The sequence below is a fragment of the Erpetoichthys calabaricus genome, chromosome 6 (genome assembly GCF_900747795.2).
Source record: "Erpetoichthys calabaricus chromosome 6, fErpCal1.3, whole genome shotgun sequence".
NCBI classification, from domain to species: domain Eukaryota; kingdom Metazoa; phylum Chordata; class Cladistia; order Polypteriformes; family Polypteridae; genus Erpetoichthys; species Erpetoichthys calabaricus.
The window spans coordinates 1,917,034-1,938,969 of NC_041399.2; the positions used below are offsets into that span (position 1 = coordinate 1,917,034).

At 41.8% G+C, this 21,936-nt stretch overlaps 1 protein-coding gene across 11 annotated transcripts in view; it reads right to left on the minus strand.

Annotated features, from left to right (window-relative positions):
- Window positions 1-21,936, minus strand: part of mllt10 (MLLT10 histone lysine methyltransferase DOT1L cofactor) — a 193,445-nt gene that overhangs the window by 14,280 nt on the left and 157,229 nt on the right. For all 11 annotated transcript variants that reach the window (XM_051929241.1, XM_051929242.1, XM_051929244.1 and 8 more), the window contains 3 exons: window positions 21,005-21,595; window positions 13,896-14,047; window positions 815-932 (listed from right to left, as the gene is read on the minus strand). In XM_051929241.1, coding sequence (XP_051785201.1) covers window positions 815-932; window positions 13,896-14,047; window positions 21,005-21,595 — 861 coding nt within the window. The remainder of the gene's footprint in view (window positions 1-814; window positions 933-13,895; window positions 14,048-21,004; window positions 21,596-21,936) is intronic.

Below are 21,936 nucleotides of genomic sequence, written 5' to 3' on the forward strand. Positions count from 1 at the left end.
CTGTGCTGTGCTCATTCATACTACATCTCAGCCAGTCCCAGACACATCGTCTTGTTAACACATTCAAGCCCGGGGTTATTCACAATGCATTTCTCAAGCATGTGCAATTCATTTAGGGGTTCAGACTGATTAACTGATTGACCTTAAAGATCAGGGGACTCTTATCACTCATGCAGGAATTGTGCATCAAACAGCCAGTGCATAATGAATGCTCTTACGCAAGTCACTTTGGTTTCATCAAGTCCAGATTAAAATTAGCTAAAACTGTGCACTTTTTTTATATAAAAAAAGGAGGCTCAATGCAGGCTTGTTTGTCCGTCTTATTTTTAAGTTCCATTTTGAAACAGGGTGCGGCTTCCTAGGAGGGAGCTCTGAAAAGAAAGCCATTGAGGCCTCTTTAAAAGGTGTTGTCTTTCTGCAATTGTGAGTCATGTGACCTATCCTGACCTCCCTCTGGGGCCGCAGGCATGAAGAATTCCTTCTGGTTAAATTACTAAATCCTTCAACCCTCCCCCACCTTTTCTTCAGTCTTACTTATACATCAACAGATAATCCTTTGTTATTTAAAAGAAAAATTATTTTGATTAAAGTGGCTCAATTGTCTGCACTTAAACTTAGAAAATTTGAGCTACATGGACATCAAACTGTCATAACTTTGATGATCATCTTGTTCTTTTTTTTAAATTAAGCATCACAAATGAGTTACTGTTGAAGACCCCCACACACCCAAATAAACTTTACACAGCTGACAGCAAGGCATTTAAAAGTCATTTGTGTGGAATGCTGCAGCTTTGAAAAAACAAAGACCTCTTACCTGCAGGGTTGTTGTCTGACTGGGAAATCAGTGGGGTGACTGCAGGATTGGGATTCAAGTGGTTCCCAAATGTGTGTGATGGGGTAAAATTAAATGTGGCCCCTGGTAAAGCATTAGCCTAAAATGCAATAAAAAAACAGAAGAGATTTAAGTAAAAAAGTAAGGAACAGACAGAGAAAAACATACAAGACTACCTTACATTACTTATCAGTAGATGACATGCAATGTAGAGGGCAGGCAGGGTTGGAGCTGAAATTGGCTTTAGGCAATCACTCCGTACAAGCAAAAAATATGCCATGCACCTGCATGCCCATCGAGAAAGTGTGGAATGGGGTAGGGTAACACATACATTCATATTTGGTTACTAGCAGCTCATTTCAAGAAGATCAATGTAAGAAATGAAGGCTAACAATGAAGAGCCCCCCAACCTCTCAAATCTTTAATTCTATGTGAAGTAAAAATGGGAGACTTGAATATGCAATGTGATGCCTAAACCTTGTGACACAAACCTGAGAGTTGCAGTGGACTGGTCACTATCTCTATCAAGACAGTGGACAGAAACCTTTAAGGCGGCGAATACGATGCTTGGATATATAATATAGTGCCCTGATGTGTGCAGTTAACATCAAGAGAGGTCCTACTTCAACTATATAACACACAAGTGCTTGAAATAATTACTGTGTGCAGTTTTAGTTAGTATAGTCAACAACACAGAGAACAGCGCTACAGAAAGTCCAGAGAAAGGGACTGGAGAAGTCCTAAGGGGAGTAAGGACTAGAAAAAAGACAAGATGGATCATAGGGCTACGGTGTATGAGCTATAAAGTAAGACTGAACAAGTTGAACCTTTTATGTTTACATACATTCAGTAGTGGCAGGATTGAAGTGTTCGAAATCACGAAGAAAAACAGTACAGTGACTCCTGGCTGCTACTTTGAAATGAGTTCCTCAAGAACACAAAGGCATAAATGAAAACCGAATAAAAGGTAAATTCTAGTTTACTTCCATGCACAGAATCACTGGGTATGGTTGGCAGTACGGCCTTGGGGCCACAGATCCCTATACAAAGCATTTAAAATTTAGATACTTGTTGGATATTATAACACAGCATATATAGTTCCACTCATTAATCGGGTAGTTCTATTTACTGGCACCACAGAACTGTGATGTGCTACATGTTGATTAGCCCAAATTAACTAAGAATTTCACTGGATTTTCTATGTGTGACATTAAGGATTGTAACCTATCTAGCCTCGCCCAGCCAGCTGACACAAAACAATTTACTGCAGCCCCACCTGTCACTCAAGGATTTTGTACCTCCAATCTCTGCTACTGAAGTATATAAATCTGCTTTACTAATAGTCCCCTCCTGATCATAATTTACCTGTTATTTAAGTGAAAGATTTACTGCAAATATCGTTAAGATTAGAGGTAAGGCATTTCTACTCACTTATAACAGTGCCACAAGGTGACTACATGTTGCATACTGATCTCCACATGCAAGAAAAAATTTCAGTGGACTGAGTACATAGGACAATCAGGATCCTATAAAGATGATACAGCAGCACTACTTAAGAGGGACTACAATGCCCAGCATTTCGAGGGATCACCATACCACCCGACTGTCTTGGCCTGCTGCGGTGACTAATGGGAGGAAGCCTTGATGGTAGGTTACTGGTTCACACAGAAGGATCTAGTTAACCCCCCCCCCCCTTTTTTTTTCCACAACTATAGTAAATTAGGGTTAGGGTTCTAACCCTAATTATCCCTGTATTTTGTTTCTGGATTGTAACCTCATCACTGCCCACAAAGATTAAAGATCTTTTCAGGATTTGTGTGTGCTTTGTACACTGCCTGGTTTGTTCATTTGATTTTCTGGGTTTGCAGTCACCATCATACAGAATGCACTCCCTTCCATTTTGGATCCTCATCAGACATTCATGATACAATAGGACAAAGTTAGCATTTTTCCCAAACATCAGCTTACCTGTGCATTTTTTCATCTTGTGACTTGATTTTTTAAAAAAATGTGGATTATGTTAGTGTTTGTCAAATCATTAGTTGCCATCACACAATTCTGCAAGAGATTTTGCAAGAATTTTGTATATGTGTTTTGCGACTGTAAATGGTTTCTTTTAAATTTATAGTCTGGCCTTTTTATTTCTGTGGAAGGTACATGTTGGACCAAACTGGGTGCTGTCCTGCCTCAAAAAACAAAACAAAAAAGGTACTGTTACAAAATTACACAGAGCCTTTCAGATCTCACTCTCTCTCTATTATATGGCGCCTTTCATAATGATTAATCATTAATCATAGCACTAGACAGTCTCAACACGTTGCATGTTGATTAGCATATGCAAGTCAACATTTCCCTGGACTCTGTGCATGTAACAATAACAATCTGATAAACCCGTAATAACTAAGGTTAGGTGGATTGGCGATTCTAAATTGGCCCTAGTGTGTGCTTGGTGTGTGGGTGTGTTCGTGTGTGTCCTGCGGTGGGTTGGCACCCTGCCCAGGATTGGTTCCTGCCTTGTGCCCTGTGTTGGCTGGGATTGGCTCCAGCAGACCCCCGTTACCCTGTGTTCGGATTCAGCGGGTTGGATAATGGATGGATGGATGGATAGTTCCAAATGTACAGAAATAATGGAAATAAAAGAAAACCACAATAGTTTTAGAAGGCATCTACAAGAGATTAAAGCTAAATCCTCACTACTGTGTTTTCATCATACGTGAAATTACCTCCACCTACCCTAATACGACATGAAAGCACATAAATCAAGACACTTGCCTACAGTGGGCACATACGCATCGGCAGAAAAATTCCTGAAGTGATGGTAACATTGCCAGTAATGGGATTTATTGCAAAACTGCAGTGTAAGTTATTTGTAGTTTGCATGTGTATGCAGCATTCAGACTACAAAATGCAATTTCGATACATTCAGATGAGCAACACAATAAGTGCTGTGGAAAGCTACTCCTCTGTCTGCTATGTTGGAATATCGTCTACTTTTGTGAAGGGTGACCAGTCAGGGAATAAGATGTTGTAATGAGCAGGCTCCAAGATAACAACCAATATATCCGAGCCTGATCAAAATTCTCCAATCTCACTCATCCATACTACAATGCAAAGCTGGTGTTTACAAAAATATAAGGCCTTGGACAACGATTTCAAAAGTCTCTGTTTCTGAGGGTTAAAAACACCAGGGTATTGTGGATGAAAGTCAAAAAAAGGAGACTGATGTCTGTGATTTTAGGTGAAAATGAAGCAGTGTGGCCTATGAGGAACTTTTTCAGCACACACCACTGAGGTTTTCCAAGCAGTGGCCTTAGCGGTAGCAGCAGTAGGTGTGAGTACACCCTTGGCATGGCGCTTGTCACTTCCTTAAGTACGTATAAATTGGGAATCCCAAAACACTGAGGCTCCAGAGTCAGGATTTAAAAAAAAAAAAAAAAAGCCTGCGCCACACGCTGAGCTGCTGCTTCCTTTCCTGACACAACTGGAAGTCAGACAAGTCTTTTTGGGAAGCACACAAGCACGGCAAGTATGTGCTTTACATAACGCGGGGCCCGGCTACAGCCTGACCCCAGCCAAAGAGCTGCAAGTTTGGCAGTCGGCCAGCCCTACTTACTGGAGAAGCTGTCTAAAGTTTGTATTCATTCATGGTGCTAACCACAATTGCGAAGGCCTCTGCTGGGCGCCATGCCAAACAAGCGAAAATGAACCCTTAAACAGATCAAGCAGCAAAGCGCAGCCAGATTCTTGCATAATCCCATGCAATAAAAATGCTTTCCCCACGGCTCTGTTTACTCTACCCGTCCCACTCGCTCAGGGCACACTGCTTTCTCACTCTGCACCTCTGCCGCCCAGGTACTCCATGTCATATCTGGTAGCAATGGTACAGAGAGATAATCATGCCATCTGCAGTTTCTCAGACTCCTGCCCCTCCTCCTCCTCAATATCTAGAAGACACCCTTCCTCGCCCCCCATTCCCTTGCTTTGTTCTTCTACGTGAAGTCAGAAGTAAATTATACAACAGGAATTTCAAGGAGGCAAACATATTCTGAGAAGAAGCCAATCAATCTTGGCACCAGTCACCGAGCATCAAAACAAAACTGCGGAGCATAACACAGACATTTCAGCCAAATCCCCCTCATTGCGCTTCAAACCTGAAGCGAATGTGAAGATTCATCTTCTGATGGACAACAGCAGACAAACATGCCTGCCGGCTCCATTCTAAATACACCAATCATGGAGGAGATGCCTTTACAGACTTCCTCACTCATGGGTGTAGTGAGAAGTCAAGCAAAATGACACCTTTTATTGGCCAACTAAAAAAATTACAATATGCAAGCTTTCGAGGCAACTCAGGCCCCTTCTTCAGGCACTCATGGGTGACAGTGTGAAGAGAAAGGGCCTGGCCAAGATGTCAAAAATGTGCGAGTACAGTTACTGGTCTGAAAAGAAGCAAAAAAAGGACTAACTAAGCCAGCATGAAAGGTGCGATATCCTCTTGACTCAAAGAGCTTGTAGAGACTGAACAAAACCAACCGTCAAGTTCACGATTATGTTGAACCCATGTCACACACTTTGTGCGGCTTGAGCTTCCAGGACACAGACCACTGGTGGGAGCTGCTGCTCCTTGATAAAATGTCTGCTGTAACAGGTGTGTGCATGAGGCACACCCACACAGCTGTCCTGACCCTGCATGTGGTAAAAGTGGACTCAAACTTACAAACTCCGGAGACGACGACTGCAATTAACTGGAAACTTGAGCCGCATGCACCTCTAAAGCTCAAATGACACGTGAACACTGGGCACAACCAACACTTCCTGCTTCGCTTTAGCTGTGAGCCACGTAGAATTCAATTCATCTTTATTTTACATCAAGACTGACACAACGGAGCAGCAATCGGTGCTGTCATCTCACTGATCCAGTGTGGACGGCTTATCGTCTGTTGGTGTGTTCTTCACTTGTCTACTGAATTTGGATTTTAGTTTAGGTTCCAAATCCCAAAAATGCATGCGAGAGATTTTAACTGATCATTCTAAATTGGTCCCCATTCTGACTGTGACCCCTCACTACTACTACTGTCTCAGGAGGTTTGTTTTCATCAAATCAGCAGTGGACCTGTACCTTTTACTATGACTTGTGTTTTATGACATACTCATAGCACCTGTCCGTGTCAAAGCAGACAGAGTTTATGACCAATATTGTCTGATTCAGGCTATTTAAACCACAGTTAGCTAAGGGCCAAGATTAGATTTCTGTTATCAAGAGGCTTCTTCCAATAATATCAAAACTTTACTTTTATTTTAAAATCACAGAGGATAAAAGTGAAATAGAAATACACAAACATGATATTAATATGGAAAGAATGTTTCCAAATGTATTTATTTTTTTTAAACAAGAAACAAAGAGTCTCCACTTCACTCTGATGTGAAGACTAAATACAATCTCACATCTTACTGAACATTTAAATCCAGGATAAGCGTGCTGCTCACATTCAGCACAGGCTGCTATACAACTGGCTCAAGAGGTCAGTTGCTGGGAGACTGATGGTTGCTACAGCAGCTTGAGATAAGCCATAGCTTAAATCTAAGAAAATCTCCCAGCAACAGGCAGACAGTGTGAGATAGGGAGGAGGGTGACATTTTTTCCCAGCATGCCACAGCACTCCAAATCCCTGAACACACTGGAGTCTGTCATAATGACACAAAGTGCGGTGTGTGAGTGCTGGCCAAAATATGGAAAATGCCAGAACTCTGGCTGCACCCTATAAGCAGTCTGAGTACAGCAAAATTTGGATAACAGGGTGCGACTGACAATCAATTTTCCCTGCAGGTGTGAGGGAATCTAAAAACTGCCAAAGCGCTGATAACAAGCTCAACTTAACTGTCACAATGTCTGAGTGCTGACTCAATGCAGCGTCTTCTAAATGTTTTTTGAGCTGATTCTGATGCCCTTTTTTAGGTGCCCTGGATGTCAAATTTCTCATCAAGATCCTTTTTGTATTGACTGACCACCTTAACCTGTAGTAGTGATGACCCAAAGTTTTACAACAGATGACATTTAGGATGATTTTAAGGGATGTAAGCAAATATTACCCTATACAGAGGATAAAATCCACTAGATAGACAGACAGATAGATAGCTTAAGCATATGTTTGATCTGTCTAATGCATTGCTGAGGTCTCATCTGGAGTACTCTGTTCAGCTGTGGTCCTCACATTCCAAAAAAGGTTCAGAGAAAAAACAACTAGACTGATTATGGGACTAAGAGGTGTGAGCTAAAGGGAGACACTGAAAGAACTGAGCATTTTCAGTTTAAGCAAACAGATTACGAGAAGTCTTGACTGAAGCATTAAAGATTAGGAAAGGAATTAGTCCAAGTACATTGGGGCTGTAACTTTAAAAGGAGTTCAACAAGAACATGGAAACAGTTGGAAACTTGTCAAGAGTAATTTTCACACAGACGTTAGGAAGTTTTTCTTCACATGTTGAACCACAGGAACATGGAGTGAGTGACCAAGTAATATGGTGGAGACAGGACTTTAGGGCCTTCAAATCTTAACCTGATGTTTTAACTTTCTTGTATACGAAGTAATCGTCCAAAGATTCAATGTTGAGATTTTGATGAATTGACGTTTTAGACCTCCCTGACTTTCTCTTATATGAAGTATTGGTAAAGTATTGGAATCCTCCAAAAATTCCATTTCGAGATTTTCATGAATTGATGTTTTAGACATCCCCGAGTCCAAAAATACCATTTTTAGAATTATGTTTGTGTGTATGTAAGTGAACACGAGAATTTGAGTACACTTTCACTTGAGTCAACCAAATTTTGCATTATTAGGTACAAAACGTAGATGTCTATCAAGTTTTGGTATATTTCTGTTAACTGGAAGTGGTTCTTTTTTATTCATGCAGCTGCAGAGCCCGATTTATTCAACTTTACTAATAATTGTTCAATATATTATTATTTTGATTTTGTTGTTGCTGAATGTTCTTTAATATATGTAATATAAAACTATAATCATTGTCTTGCAGTTTACTCTTCAAATATTCATCTCCATATCTGAGTATACGAGAAAGTCTACGGGACATCACTCGATTTTTTTTTTTTTTTTTTAATCAAACTAGATGAATAGGATGGACGTGCTTGGTGGGCTGAATTGGTCTGTGTTCTTGTCACATTTCTAATGTTCCAACTTTATTTCTCTCAAAGGGAAATTTAGGTTTTACAGAGGCTCAAAAGATACAGAAATATGGGAGGTCAAAATTGATCCAAACGACATGGCAATAATCAAAATTTGAAGAAGTTGTATAAAAATGTGACTTTTTTCCTTTTTGTAAAGTTAGTGCACTTCATTAAGTCTTAATGTCTCTGGGCTGAAAATATGGCATTTACAGCAGTTTTTATTGGTTGTGAACAAACTAACCAACAACACAGTGGAAAATCCATTAACTCTTTTAGGGCTAATTTTTTTTTTTGTTTCTTTTCTCCCAGGGCTGAATATTTTTCCAAAAACTAACATTTTTTAAAAAAGAACACAAAGCAATTGTTTAACATATCAAATCAACAAAAAATATTTACTTTTGACAAATGTTACTGTCTTGCATGTTGTATGAGCCTGCATACTCTATGATTTCACATACATATCACATACATTTTACACAGCAAAGTCTGATCTCGCTCAAAGCAGCCAATTTCAGTCATTGCCACATTGCACTCCTTACAATTTGTGTTGCTTTGGTGCCTATTTTTCAATTGTCTGTTGCTGCACTTTCTCACATATATTGTTAGTGTGTACTGTAGAGAGACAAGTCACCCATTTGCCATCATGCCATGCCACTGCCACCAAGTTTTCTGCCTGCATGAAAACCTTATTGTCACCTCTTTTCATCTTCTGAAACTTTATGAACTTTATGTATGGCATTATAGCCTGGCTCACCCCATGGGATTTGCTTCTGTTTATTACAGAAGTGAATAAAACTTTGCAGCAGCACGTACCTAAGCCACCAGGGGACAAAACACGTTTGGACCAATGCTCCCTGAAGTTATATCACCAATTCTGTCTCATCTCTATTTGTAATGCCACAGCGCGCTTCATCTCGTCTTTCGTTGTGGGTTTCCACTTTGAAAAACGAGAATGCGATGCAAACGCAGCCCGCGATTCAAAAAAAATCTCTGCCTACCTGTTTGTCTCGTCTGACAGTAGCTGAAAAGCAGCATCAGGAGAGAGCAGCCTGAAGTACAGCAGCTGGTGATCTGTCGTGTCCAACAGCAAGCCATGCCGTCTTGTAAACTCCAGTAGCCAGATAGGCTCTCAACGGATCAATGTCTGTGTATTTATCCCATGCGAACCTTGCCGTAGATGCATCGGCTGCGCGAAGGCACGCAACTGGCAGCAGATCCGCTGGCGCGGCATCGGCTGGTGTCTGATCAGCTGATGCCTGCTTCTAACTCTCTTGCTCGATCTCCTGATCACTGCCAATAAAGTCCGATTCTGAAAAATCAAGAGTCCGACTCCGCGATAATGCGCAAATGCGCATAATGCGAGTGTTTTCTTTTCTGCACTTGCTTCGCTGCCTTTTCACATGTCGGTGCCATCTTGCCTGTTTACATTTTGCAACTCACGCACACGCAATGTTTATTTGCTGAGTCAACGAGTCTAGCATTCCTCCAAGCACAGAGGGAATGTCTGTGATGTGACAGTGAGATTTGTCGCCATTAACAGTTGATTGTCGCCCATCCATCCCTGGATGTCGACTTTTGTCGACATCCGCCTTCAACCCCTCCTGTCGACAAAAGTCGACATCCGCCCTAAAAGAGTTAAAGGACATTTCTGTGTTAAAAATGTGTAGCAGCTGTGCAAAAACCTGACATTTGGAAAGCACAGGGATGCCCAAAGGATTGGTGCTGGACCCTCACCTCCTCTTCTTGTGAACTGCCTTACTAGGCATCATTCATCATCAAGTCTCCTGGCTTCTTATATCACTGTTATGCACATTATACTTGTATTAATACCGTACAAGGCATCCCATCTGAAGGACAGGGTCTAAGATATAATCTCAGTATGTCTCAGTGCAATCTCAACTTGGACAATTGAATACCATTCTCTAAATCAACCTTTCCGAAGTCCGAGTTTCTTATTGTCCCAGCCAGTCCTTTAAGTCAACAGAACATCTTGGCAAAGCATTTGCTAAGTCACCATATAACCTTACGGTGACTACTGACATCCAGCTAACTTTCACTGATCACACTGCAGCAGTTGCTTATTCACGCACACTCAGTCAGTACAACACATGCATGGTCAGACCAAATCTAACAGAGTATCAGCTCAACTTCTCGTTCAAGTACTGTTCATGACACAGATTGACTACAGCAAATCCTTACCAGCATGTGCTGCCAAGCCACTTCAGAGGCTCCAAAATGCAGCAGAGGTATGTCTAGTTTTAACCAGTCTGAGACCGGTGCAGGTCATTACCCTGGCTCTGTGTAGCACATGCACCACAGTAGTCTGTAGTTCCTACTACTGATTTGGAGGCCCTCATTAGGTCTTATGCTCCTTCTTGTCCACTTGGGATTGCTAATGAACAGCATCTGGTGATGCCATGTCAAGGAGTGTACAATCCTCATTTTGGGACAGCAGGAACTATATTTAAGAGTTAACTGCAATTTTCATCTACAGGATGCTCAGATGTGTTGGGAACGGTATCTGAATGTTTGCTTAGACATTAAGCATAGTTCAGTATTTTTCTAGATTTATGCATGTATTGTAACCAAGAATTTTGAATCACACTGACAAATTATCAATGCTTCAAAGGAACAAAGGGAATGTAAACACATTTTATGGTAATGATGAGACATAATCTGCTAAGTATAGTTTCTTGAGCTAAGCAATCAATCATTAGAACAACTACCCAATTATCAGAGTAACAACAGGAATATCGGCATAAAGGAAGGACAACCAAAGGGTAAACGACACTCCGTGTAGCTGGACCCAACAGGCACTGTCCATGAGTCCGTCAGCTTTATTTCCGAAATTCAACAAGCCACCTTCAAGTATACACCCTCACACAGATGGCACTGCTGACAGAGTCCTTCAGCTCTCATATCTCATATGTGAATTTCCCCTTGGGATTAATAAAGTATCTATCTATCTATCTATCTATCTATCTATCTATCTATCTATCTATCTATCTATCTATCTATCTATCTATCTATCTATCTATCTATCTATCTATCTATCTATCTATCTATCTATCTATCTATCCTTATCTTCCTTTTCATTTGCCTGGTGTAAAGCCTTTGGATGGTCATAGGGACTTTGCATCCAAACTTTTCTAATATTTACAATAAATCATTTAGATTTCCATATTATTCATATACAGTATCTTAACATATTTGTCTTTGCTTTACAACTATTATGCTTTGTCCACACACTCTGGGTAATTAAATGCAGGGCACCTGATGTGGATAAGTTACAAATTCTTTCTGTATGAGTTAGGGACTGAAGGGCAACACCATTAGAAGTAAACAACACAGGATGGAGTAACGTGCCATTGTTGAGGCTGGGTTTATACTTCATGAGACACGTGTGCCTGCAGACGCTACTCCTACGCAAGCAGTGTACTGTTTATACTTGTGCACACACTTTATATAAATTTTGGAGGATTCCACAAGGTGGCAGTGTGAGATATCATCATGATGATTAAACAACGCTCGGCTATGCTGTGTTGTGAATGGTCCGAAATAGCCATTAAATTCCAAAGACACCTTGCCACAATATCTCTGAAAAGGATGGGTGTTCAATGATTACATCCATCAATCCAGGGACGCGCCCATTTCAGCTAGCATAGGGTGTAAGGCAGAAACAATCCCTGGAAGGGGCATCGGCTCATTGCAAGGTGAATACAAGCACACACATACACTAACGTAACTTTAGCCTCACTAAATCCCCAAACCTGCACGTCCTTGGTAGGACACCAGAGCACACAGTGGAAACCCAGCAGAAAATCATGCAAACTCCAGGCAGGGAACACTAGGGACATGACTCCCTACTGTGAGGCAGCAGCGCTACTGCTCTGCCACTGTGCCGCCTCCCACATGTGTAATTATTAACAGTATTAAGGAAATGAAGTGTAAAATGCAACACACATGCTTTAACATATTTCATCAAGAAAGTGATATCAAGTATAAATCTAAGGATTCTAAATATACAGAGAGCTGGAATATTATAAATGTAATGTGTTTTGTTTGACAATCGCAGGAGAAGCCCCAGAAGTACACAGACATTAACAACTGGGTCAGTTTTTAACATGACGTTTATGACGTTGTACTTGAACAACAAAATAAACTACGAGATTAAAGTTGAAATTTCTACTTTAATCACGGAATACACCTTTTTTCTTCACTGTCTCTCTAATTTTTTTTTCTAAGTGGCTCAAATACACCTCCGTACATTTTGATGCTTTTTTTTTTGTTCTTTATTTCGCCTTATACAATTTCTTGTATTAGGAATTTGTTCGTTTTCGCATACCCCTTGGGGTCCGAGTACAAGGTCAGCCATTGTACAGTGCCCCTGGAGCAATTTCAGGTTAAGGGTCTTGCTCAAGAGCCCAGCAGAGTAGGATTTCTTTTGGCAGTGACGGGGATTTGAACCGGCAACCTTCTGGATATCAGCGCAGATCCTTAGCCTCAGAGCCACCACTCCACCCTTATACAAAAAGATGGCACAGAAGATGGTATGTGAAACCTTTAAACTTTATCGCGTCATTACAATGGGGAATATGCGATGCATGTATTGCCTATGTAAGGAACAGATGAAGAAAATCACCAAAAATGCATTTGTATGTCAGCATTTAAGTTTAAATTTGCTTCACCACATCAAACCATTCATCCAGCATCAAAGCACGCACATTGATCCTGTGGGATCTGCAAAGCAGCTTGCGTGGTTGTAAATAAGGACTCTGATGTCACGTTCCAACTTGAACACACTGCGCTCCCTGATTAACGCATTGCATTCATTTCTAAGGACATGCGCAGAGGACGCATCAAATGAACGCTAGCAATGCATTGCAGCCACGATACATGCACTTACGCATTCAGAGGATTAAGTATAAACTGACCCTAAGAGGCCATAGGTCAGGCATGCATATCTGGGGACATTTGTCTGGTCTGCTCAAGCCAAAACTTGTGAGCCCCTATGTGGAGTACTGAGGGGTAATAATTATAAATTAAATATATTATCAAGTGTCTTTCCTATGCTCACTGCACTTATAAAAGTGATGCCTGAATGGCCTATGTGGTTATGGTGTGCATGTTTAAAAAGTCAGTGAATGAGAGAAAGTCATTCCATAAAGAACCCAGTAAGTTACACTTATTCAATGGTAAAACATAGTACCGCCACGTGGCGTTAATCCAGACTTTAAATGGAGTTTGTAAACTGAACTCATTCATCCGAGCCAGTGACTTCATCAAATGTTTAAAAAGCATTTAATTTAATGGCTGTTTACTTTTCACTTGTTTTAGTCAGTATTTGTAACCTAGTGCTGTAACATGTGTTGCTTTGGATAAAAGCATCTGTAAAATGAATAAATGAGGGTCACAATCTGGGCATTTGCCACATTTGATTGCACCATGAAGATTATGAAAAGAGAGAGAGAGAATAAAACCAGTCTCCTGACACGTGCTGATCTGTCAACTGCTTCAGGACACATTTCTTACTTTCCATTGAATCTTAATGACACTGATAATAATGAACCTTGCTGCCTAACAGGACAGACATGTAAAGAATAAAAAAATAAGTATGAGTTGAGAGAGAAAACAGTGTGAAGCAGAGAATTGTTCTGAGAAGCAAGTGTACTTACAGCTGGTTATCGACAAACATTGCCATTGCTCCACCCCAACAGAAAAATCTAGCATTTTTAAGCATTTTCTTTAGCAGGAAGTTGTAAAGCTACGCAGCACTACAGATAGTAATACTGCCACCACTAAACTGGGATAGGCAGCAAAGATGACTTTTGAGACCCCAAAAGCAAGGCTGATTCTTCTAGGTCTTGCTAAAAAGCTCACCTGGGTTGTGGTAGGAGGAGCCAATGAAGGGACTGCTTGGTGCACATGGCTGGCTGATGGCTGAGGTATTTGGGAGACTGGCAGAGCAGCAGTGTTTGACCCCAGAATGGTGCTTGGTAGCGTTGCTGGGGCATCAGTGGCTTGGAAAGCACCTGTGAACAATTAGAGAAAACTTGGATTAATTTTCTGACTTGCTTCAGTCTCTGGTATGCTTGTTACATAAAAATAAAAAGTGCCTACATTTCAAACAATTAAATTATAATACTAGTTTTTCTGGGCATGTTTTTGTGCGTTTTGTAGCTGAAGATCACATTTTCTTTTTTGGTTTTCATTTGGATCTTTTTCTGAAAACTTTTTTTGGCCCACGTCTTGTTTGGAAGCATTATGTGGCCTTGAAAATTATATTAATGATGTTGCAGTTGTAATGCTATTAAAATGTGACCTTTTCAGTATTCACTATCCCTTGGTGGGTAAAATGATGTTTGATTTACCTTACTTTACTAGTTCAAGTGGGCCCTTGTGATAGGTAGATTTTTGGTTTCAGCTAAACTGATATGCTAGTATGCCACTTTATGACCACAGCTCAGTCTTAATACCAGCATCGCTGTCAAACTGGTTCTAACATTCAACAGACCAATTACAAAAAGTTTGCAAACGGAATGGCAGAGTTTTCTATCTGCCCTCTACTAATGTATGCACTGACGCTGAAACTAGAAGCTGTTGGTATCAGAGGTAACCTACAAAACTGGATTGGCTAATGGGCAGAAGACAAGAGTACAGACAAGAGGAGAATACGGCACGTGAGGTGAAGTCACCACTGGAGTCCCTCGGGGGTCTGTCCTGTTTCGGAAATGTTGGAAGAATGCAGATAAAATTGTGAGCGGATGAACACTTCATTTTATTCTTTAACCTTTCAGTCATGCTGCTAGCAGAACACAGAATGGTACCTAGAAGGACTCAAAATCTATTAGTCCAGTATGATATGTTCCAGTCACACCAGTAGTGACTCCTACATTGTCCACTACAGAGCACACTGGAGCTTACATGTCACTTTGATAAAACACAACGGCAAGCATAACCCCTCTTAACCTCGCTATCTGAAACAAAAATACAGAAGACACAAAGAAACCCCTGAGCTCAGCAGACACTGGGCACTCCTGCCCTGTTGGTTTGTAGCCTTGCCTCATGCTCTTTGACCAGCACTAAAGTGCTCTGAGCAGCAGGATAAAAGCTACAAGTTGAACACAATAGGTAATCAATCAGAAACCGACAAGCTCATTTTTAAAATGCTGAAAATAAATGGTCCGTGCAGTCAATCGGCACTAATGAATGGTTCAAGTTAAATATTTGCTGTCTGAAAGCAGGGGTGGTGGAAGGAAAGTGCAGCCAAGCCCCACTCTCAATTGAGATAGCAAAATGCCATGGGGGCACGCAGACTGGCAACTGAACACACTGCATTTTGATTAATGTGTCAAAAGATAACCACAATGGCACACAAGTGCCAGCCAGGGCATTCCTGGACATCCGTTTAATAATAAATGTGGTATGAGCACGCACAAGAACTCACAAGGCCAGGTAAGAAAACTGAAACCTGCCTGTGCTGCTTGAGTGAATTAAGTTTTTATTTAAAAATCAACTTGAAATACTGAGCTACTTGCACCCCTAATCTTTTATTGTCTGCATTATTTAATGCTAGACAGCCTCAGCATTCCAGATGGCTCACGTGTAGCAGCTGACAATGGTGTAATTAATGGGACTGTAAACCTGAGGAAAGTACAGCACTGCACTTGGCTTAATGCCACAACATCAGTAAAGTTAAACACCATCACAGGAGACGAGAAGCAGCAGGCTGCCTTGGTCTGGTTGGCTCTAACAGGTGGGAAAGCAATACCCCCCCCCCCCCCCCCCACCACCAAAAAAAGGGTCAGGTCTGCCATCCTATAATAATTAATTATATCATGTATTAGGTGATTTTCAAACTTCCTCAAGGCACTTTACATAAGTAGTGTGGAGCCACTTCGAATACCACCAATGTACAGGATCCACCTGGATACTGCAACGGAAGCCTTTGGTGTGCCAGTGTGCTCACGACACATTAGCTATTAAGTGGTGAAGAGGCGAGAGAGATAGCAAGACAATATGATACAGGGGATGATTAGGGGACCAGAATGGACAAGGCCATTGTGATCACCTTTGCCAGGACATCAGGCAATACAGTAATCCCTCCTCCATCGCGGGGGTTGCGTTCCAGAGCCACCCGCGAAATAAGAAAATCCGCGAAGTAGAAACCATATGTTTATATGGTTATTTTTATATTGTCATGCTTGGGTCACAGATTTGCGCAGAAACACAGGAGGTTGTAGAGAGACAGGAACGTTATTCAAACACTGCAAACAAACATTTGTCTCTTTTCCAAAAGTTTAAACTGTGCTCCATGACAAGACAGAGATGACAGTTCCGTCTCACAATTAAAAGAATGCAAACATATCTTCCTCTTCAAAGGAGTGAAGCAAACAAATCAATAGGGCTGTTTGGCTTTTAAGTATGCGAAGCACCGCGGCACAAAGCTGTTGAAGGCGGCAGCTCACACCCCCTCCGTCAGGAGCAGGGAGAGAGAGAGAGAGAGAGAAAAATCAATACGTGCCCTTTGAGCTTTTAAGTATGCGAAGCACCGTGCAGCATGTCGCTTCACTAAGCAGCTGCACACAGAAGGTAGCAACGTGAAGATAATCTTTCAGCAATTTTAGACGAGCGTCCGTATCGTCTAGGTGTGCGAACAGCCCCCCTGCTCACACCCCCTACGTCAGGATCAGAGAGAGTCAGCGCAAGAGAGAGAGAGAGAGAGAGAAGTACGTTGGGTAGCTTCTCAGCCATCCACCAATAGCGTCCCTTGTATGAAATCAACTGGGCAAACCAACTGAGGAAGCATGTACCAGGAATTAAAAGACCCATTGTCCTTATAAATCCGCGAACCAGCAAAAAATCCGCGATATATATTTAAATATGCTTACATATAAAATCCGCGATGGAGTGAAGCCGCGAAAGGCGAAGCGCGATATAGCGAGGGATTACTGTACCCTATTCTTTTCAAAAGATGCACAGGGATCTTTAATGCCCCCAAAGATTCAGGGCATCATTTTCACGTTTCATCTTAAGGACTCCGCTGAGGAAGCACACCAGTTGTGCAGTGGAGGTGACAGTAACAAGCAGAAAAGCTGCTGAACAACAGGTTTCATATCCCAGAGCCCAACAAAGGCAGCAATTACACACTCAATTCAATGGACTAACCTTAGTTGTGGTGGGAAAAGATTTGAGGAATCTGGGCTTATACCCTAGACTGGAGCATAAAATGGAAGTGCAGTGCCTATAAAAAGGTATCTACTGGTTTGGAAGGTTTGATGTTCAATTGTTATGCAACATTGACTCACAATGGATTTAATTTGAATTTTTGACACTGATCAACGGAAAAAGACATTTAAGTGTCAAAGTGAAAATAGATCTCTGCACAGTGGTCAGAATTAATTATAAATATAAAGCACAAAATAACAGATTGTGTAAGTCATCAACCCCTTTAATATGACACCCCTAAATCATCACTGGTGCAGCCAACTGGTTTCAGTAGCACCATAATTAGTTAATTAGAGATCACCAGGCCTAAGTTGTGGTGAATTGTGGACCTGACCCAAATAAAATGTATTATTATTACTACACAAGGAAGACACAAGAAAACCCCAAGCAACTCCACGAAAAAAAGTTGGGGGATGAAGGTAAGAAACCCTCCAAGTCATCGAATAACCAGTTAAACCAACCATAAAGAAATGGAAAGAAAATGGCACAGGTGGAAATTTGCTACCAGACAGTCCACAAAAAGTGAAGATAAGAAGTGAAAGGTCACTACGAGAGCCCTGAGAACTCTGAAGGAGTCACAAGCTACAGCAGCTCACGTTGGAGAGACAACTATTCCCAGGTGCTTCAACAGTCACAGCTTTATGCCAGAGTAGCAAACAGAGAGGGAAAAAAATCCACAGGACATCTCAGCAAAAAGGTACTATGGGAGACTCTGAACTCAGATGAAGACAGTTCTTTGGGTTGATTAGGCTAAAACGGCACCTTTTGGTTATCGGACTAAACACCATGTTACACTGCACACTATGAAACACACACCAACCCCGCCATGAAGCATGCAAGTGGCACCATCAGGCTGTGGGCATGCTTCTCTCCAGAGGGCCCTGGAAGGCTTGTGAGGGTGAAGGAAATAAAATGCAGAATATCCTGGAAGAAAACCTGATGCAGTCAGCAAGAGATTTTGTTTTCCTGCAAGACAACAATCCCAAGAATAAAACCAAAGCTACACAGGAATGGCTTTAAAACAACAATGTGAATGTCCTGGACTGGCTGAGTCAGAGTCCACATCTTATTCTAATGGAGTATTTGTGGCTGGACCTGAAAAAGGTTTACTTATGATCACCATGACATGTGTCAGAGCTTGAGGAGAGCAGGGAAAAACAGCAGAGAAGAGACAGAAAGAGACCAGAGCACACAGGCTCAAGGATTTCATGGTTGCCATCAACTAAATACAGACTAGAAGGGGATTTCAGAGGAATGAGGGGTGTGTGTGTGTGTGTGTGTGTGGGGGGGGGGGGGTTGATGAATACTTATAAAACAAAACACTTGATCTCACATTTGTAATTCAATTAGACCACCTTGAGGAGATCCAATTTCACTTTGACATTAGAAAGTCTTTTTCTGTTAATCAGTATAAAAAAAACAAAACAAATTACATCAGCTGAGATTCCACATTATATAAGAAAATACTTTTCTCATCTTTCAAGTGGTTAAAATAAATTAAAGATTGTATGAAGCAACCATAAAGTGTCAAACCAGCAGAGAGATTAGAAGGACATACTTAACTGACATTTTCTGGTTTCAGTCCAGATTTAAAAGTAGATGTTTTTACAGTTGAAGGCCAGCGTGACACATAAACCTTCTTACATTACCTACTATGATGGTAACTTTTTTTCTAGCCCCACGTCACAAGGGTAAGCTTATTCTGTTACTACAAAGCTGAAATTGTTTTGGTGCATCGGCTTCAGGTATGAAAGGGTCAACAAGAGAAACCTCAAAAATAATGAATTTCCTCTGCGGTTTAAGACACTTTTGTAAGAGGAAAACATCTTGTTTATGATGGCTACTTGGTCATTGGTTCAAGTTCCTCCTAGCTACTTTAATATTCAGACAATTGACAACTTCAGTGGAGTGTATTTTCCTTGGGACAAACTTCTCAAATACAGTAATCCCTCGCTGTATCGCGTTTCGCGGCTTCACTCTATCGCGGATTTTATATGTAAGCATATTTAAATATATATCGCGGATTTTTTGCTGGTTCGTGGATTTCTGCGGACAATGGGTCTTTTAATTTCTTGTACATGCTTCCTCAGTTGGTTTGCCCTTTTGATTTCATACAAGGGACGCTATTGGCAGATGGCTGAGAAGCTACCCAACGTACTTTTCTCTCTCTCTCTCTCTTGCGCTGACTTTCTCTGATCCTGACGTAGGGGGATTGAGCTGGGGGGCTGTTCGCACACCTAGACGATACGGACGCTCAGAGATTATCTTCACGTTGCTACCTTCTGTGCAGCTGCTTCGTGAAGCGACATGCTGCACGGTGCTACGCATACTTAAAAGCACGAAGGGCACGTATTGATTTTCGATTGTTTGTTTTTCTCTGTCTCTCTCTATCTCTGCTCCTGACGGAGGGGGTGTGAGCTGCCGCCTTCAACAGCTTTGTGCCGAGGTGCTTCGCATACTTAAAAGCCAAACAGACATATTGATTTGTTTGCTTTTCTCTCTCTCTCTGACATCTGCTCCTGACGCGCTCCTTTGAAGAGGAAGATATGTTTGCATTCTTTTAATTGTGAGACAGAACTGTCATCTCTGTCTTGTCATGGAGCACAGTTTAAACTTTTGAAAAAGAGACAAATGTTTGTTTGCAGTGTTTGAATAACGTTCCTGTCTCTCTACAACCTCCTGTGTTTCTGCGCAAATCTGTGACCCAAGCATGACAATATAAAAATAACCATATAAACATATGGTTTCTACTTCGCGGATTTTCTTATTTCGCGGGTGGCTCTGGAACGCAACCCCCGCGATGGAGGAGGGATTACTGTACTTGCGGCACACTTGACTGTGCTCTCACTTAGAAACCACTACGGCATTTAAACTCAAACCATGCCACATGTTGGGCAAGGGCAGTTCTCCGAAAATGTGGGAAGTGTGTGGTGGGCAGGAGTCTGCTGTATGTAGAGTGAACACTTCCACAGGGAATATTTTGGTGCAGGTTGTGCTGTGAAGGACTTTGGGAAGCTGCTCATATTATTATCATATAATATATGGCTGTGGCACCACGGATTCCCGCAGGGCACGTCGAGAGTTGGAGTTTGGTGCACACCTGTTGGATTCCGTGGGGGCTGCCAGGGGGAGCTGCAGAGCCCTATAAAAAATCTCCAGCACACATGGGAGTGATTCCAGGTAATACTAATGAGACCACCTGGAACACTCCCGTGACCTGAATAAGAGGAGCCGCCTCACTCCATTCAAGGGCCAGAGTCAGGGGGAAGAGGACAAAGCCTGAGGAGGAGTGGAGGTGGATGGACTGACAGCAAGGAAGGGACTGAATTTTGTGTTGTGTGGTAATATGTGCACTTAAAACTGTAAATAAACCATATTGTGTGTGGCAAATTGGTGTCCTGCCTGTCTGTGCCTGGGTTGGCTTCACAACACATATATGCCGAATGGCCAACTAACCACTAGAGTTACCTGGTAGGTAAACACCCACATAATCTGATTGCGATTCTGTACGTGCAAATCTAAGAATATGTAACAGGTGTGATACAAGATCAATATCAACTTAAGATAACAGTCCAACAGCACAGTGCCAGTTAGGCATGCAAACCCAAGGCCTTGTGAGGTCACTTTGAATTTTTGCAACATGGGCAAAAAACAGACAAAATGCCAACATTATGATAAATGAGAAGATAAACAGTCTCAATGGACATGGATGACACATCCATCTTAAAAGCACATTTAAATGACCATTAAGTGTCACCCACCTAATGCAGCAGGTGGCGAGGCCACATTTAGATTTTGTACACTTCCATTCCGAAGAGGTGGTGGGGATTTCTGTGTGTTGCTGCCCCCCGTGCTCACTCCTGTAAGACTGCTGCTAGCTGACGCAACAGAAGATGCCGGGGATGCAGAAGAAGCAGACAGTAATGGAGCGGTCTCCTGAGCCTTGTTCCCTCTGGGCCTGCCAGGTCCATATTTATTTCGCTTATTTCCTCTGCGCTTCTTCTCCTTTACTCCGCTGTCCTCATCCATACTGCCAGTGGAAGCTGTTGGTCTCTTATAGCTTGCGGACGTTAGGCCTGAGTATTCAGCATGAGAACTTTCATAGGCCTTATTTGCTACAGAAGCAGACGTGACAGCTGACTGTAGTGTCATAAGTGAAGAGAAAGCATTGAGGCCTTCTGGAGTCGTTGCATCTCCTCCTTTGGACAAGCCTCTGGCATGTATCTGCTGCGAGTGCGAGTAAGTGTCGTTGCGCAGATCAGAATCAGCAAAGCTCCCAAATTCCTGGGGCAACTGGACAGAGCTGCAGCCAGGGTTTGACTTTACATTTCCAAGGCTTCCCAGAAGGCTTGCTGCGAAAGAAAAAAAGCCAAAGAGTTTACAAGTTGAAAGAAACAAAACGAGGCTTGCAGACAAATACAGAGAAGCACATACAGACAAAAATTAGACCTGCTGCATGGTGAAAGAGCCAACCTATGGAAAATATAAAGCAAAACACATAAAGGTAACACCAGGTTAAAATAAACAATGCTAGAAGAGGCACTCTGGAAAACAGGATGTGAACGGACAAGAAAATCTTGTCGCCAAAAGAGTGTTTTTCAGATGGCTTCTTTAAAAAGAATAGGTAGAAAAAGTGATTAAAGGATCCTTCAAAGTAAGGGCAATAAAAGCAAATCTTAAACATGGCAAAAAC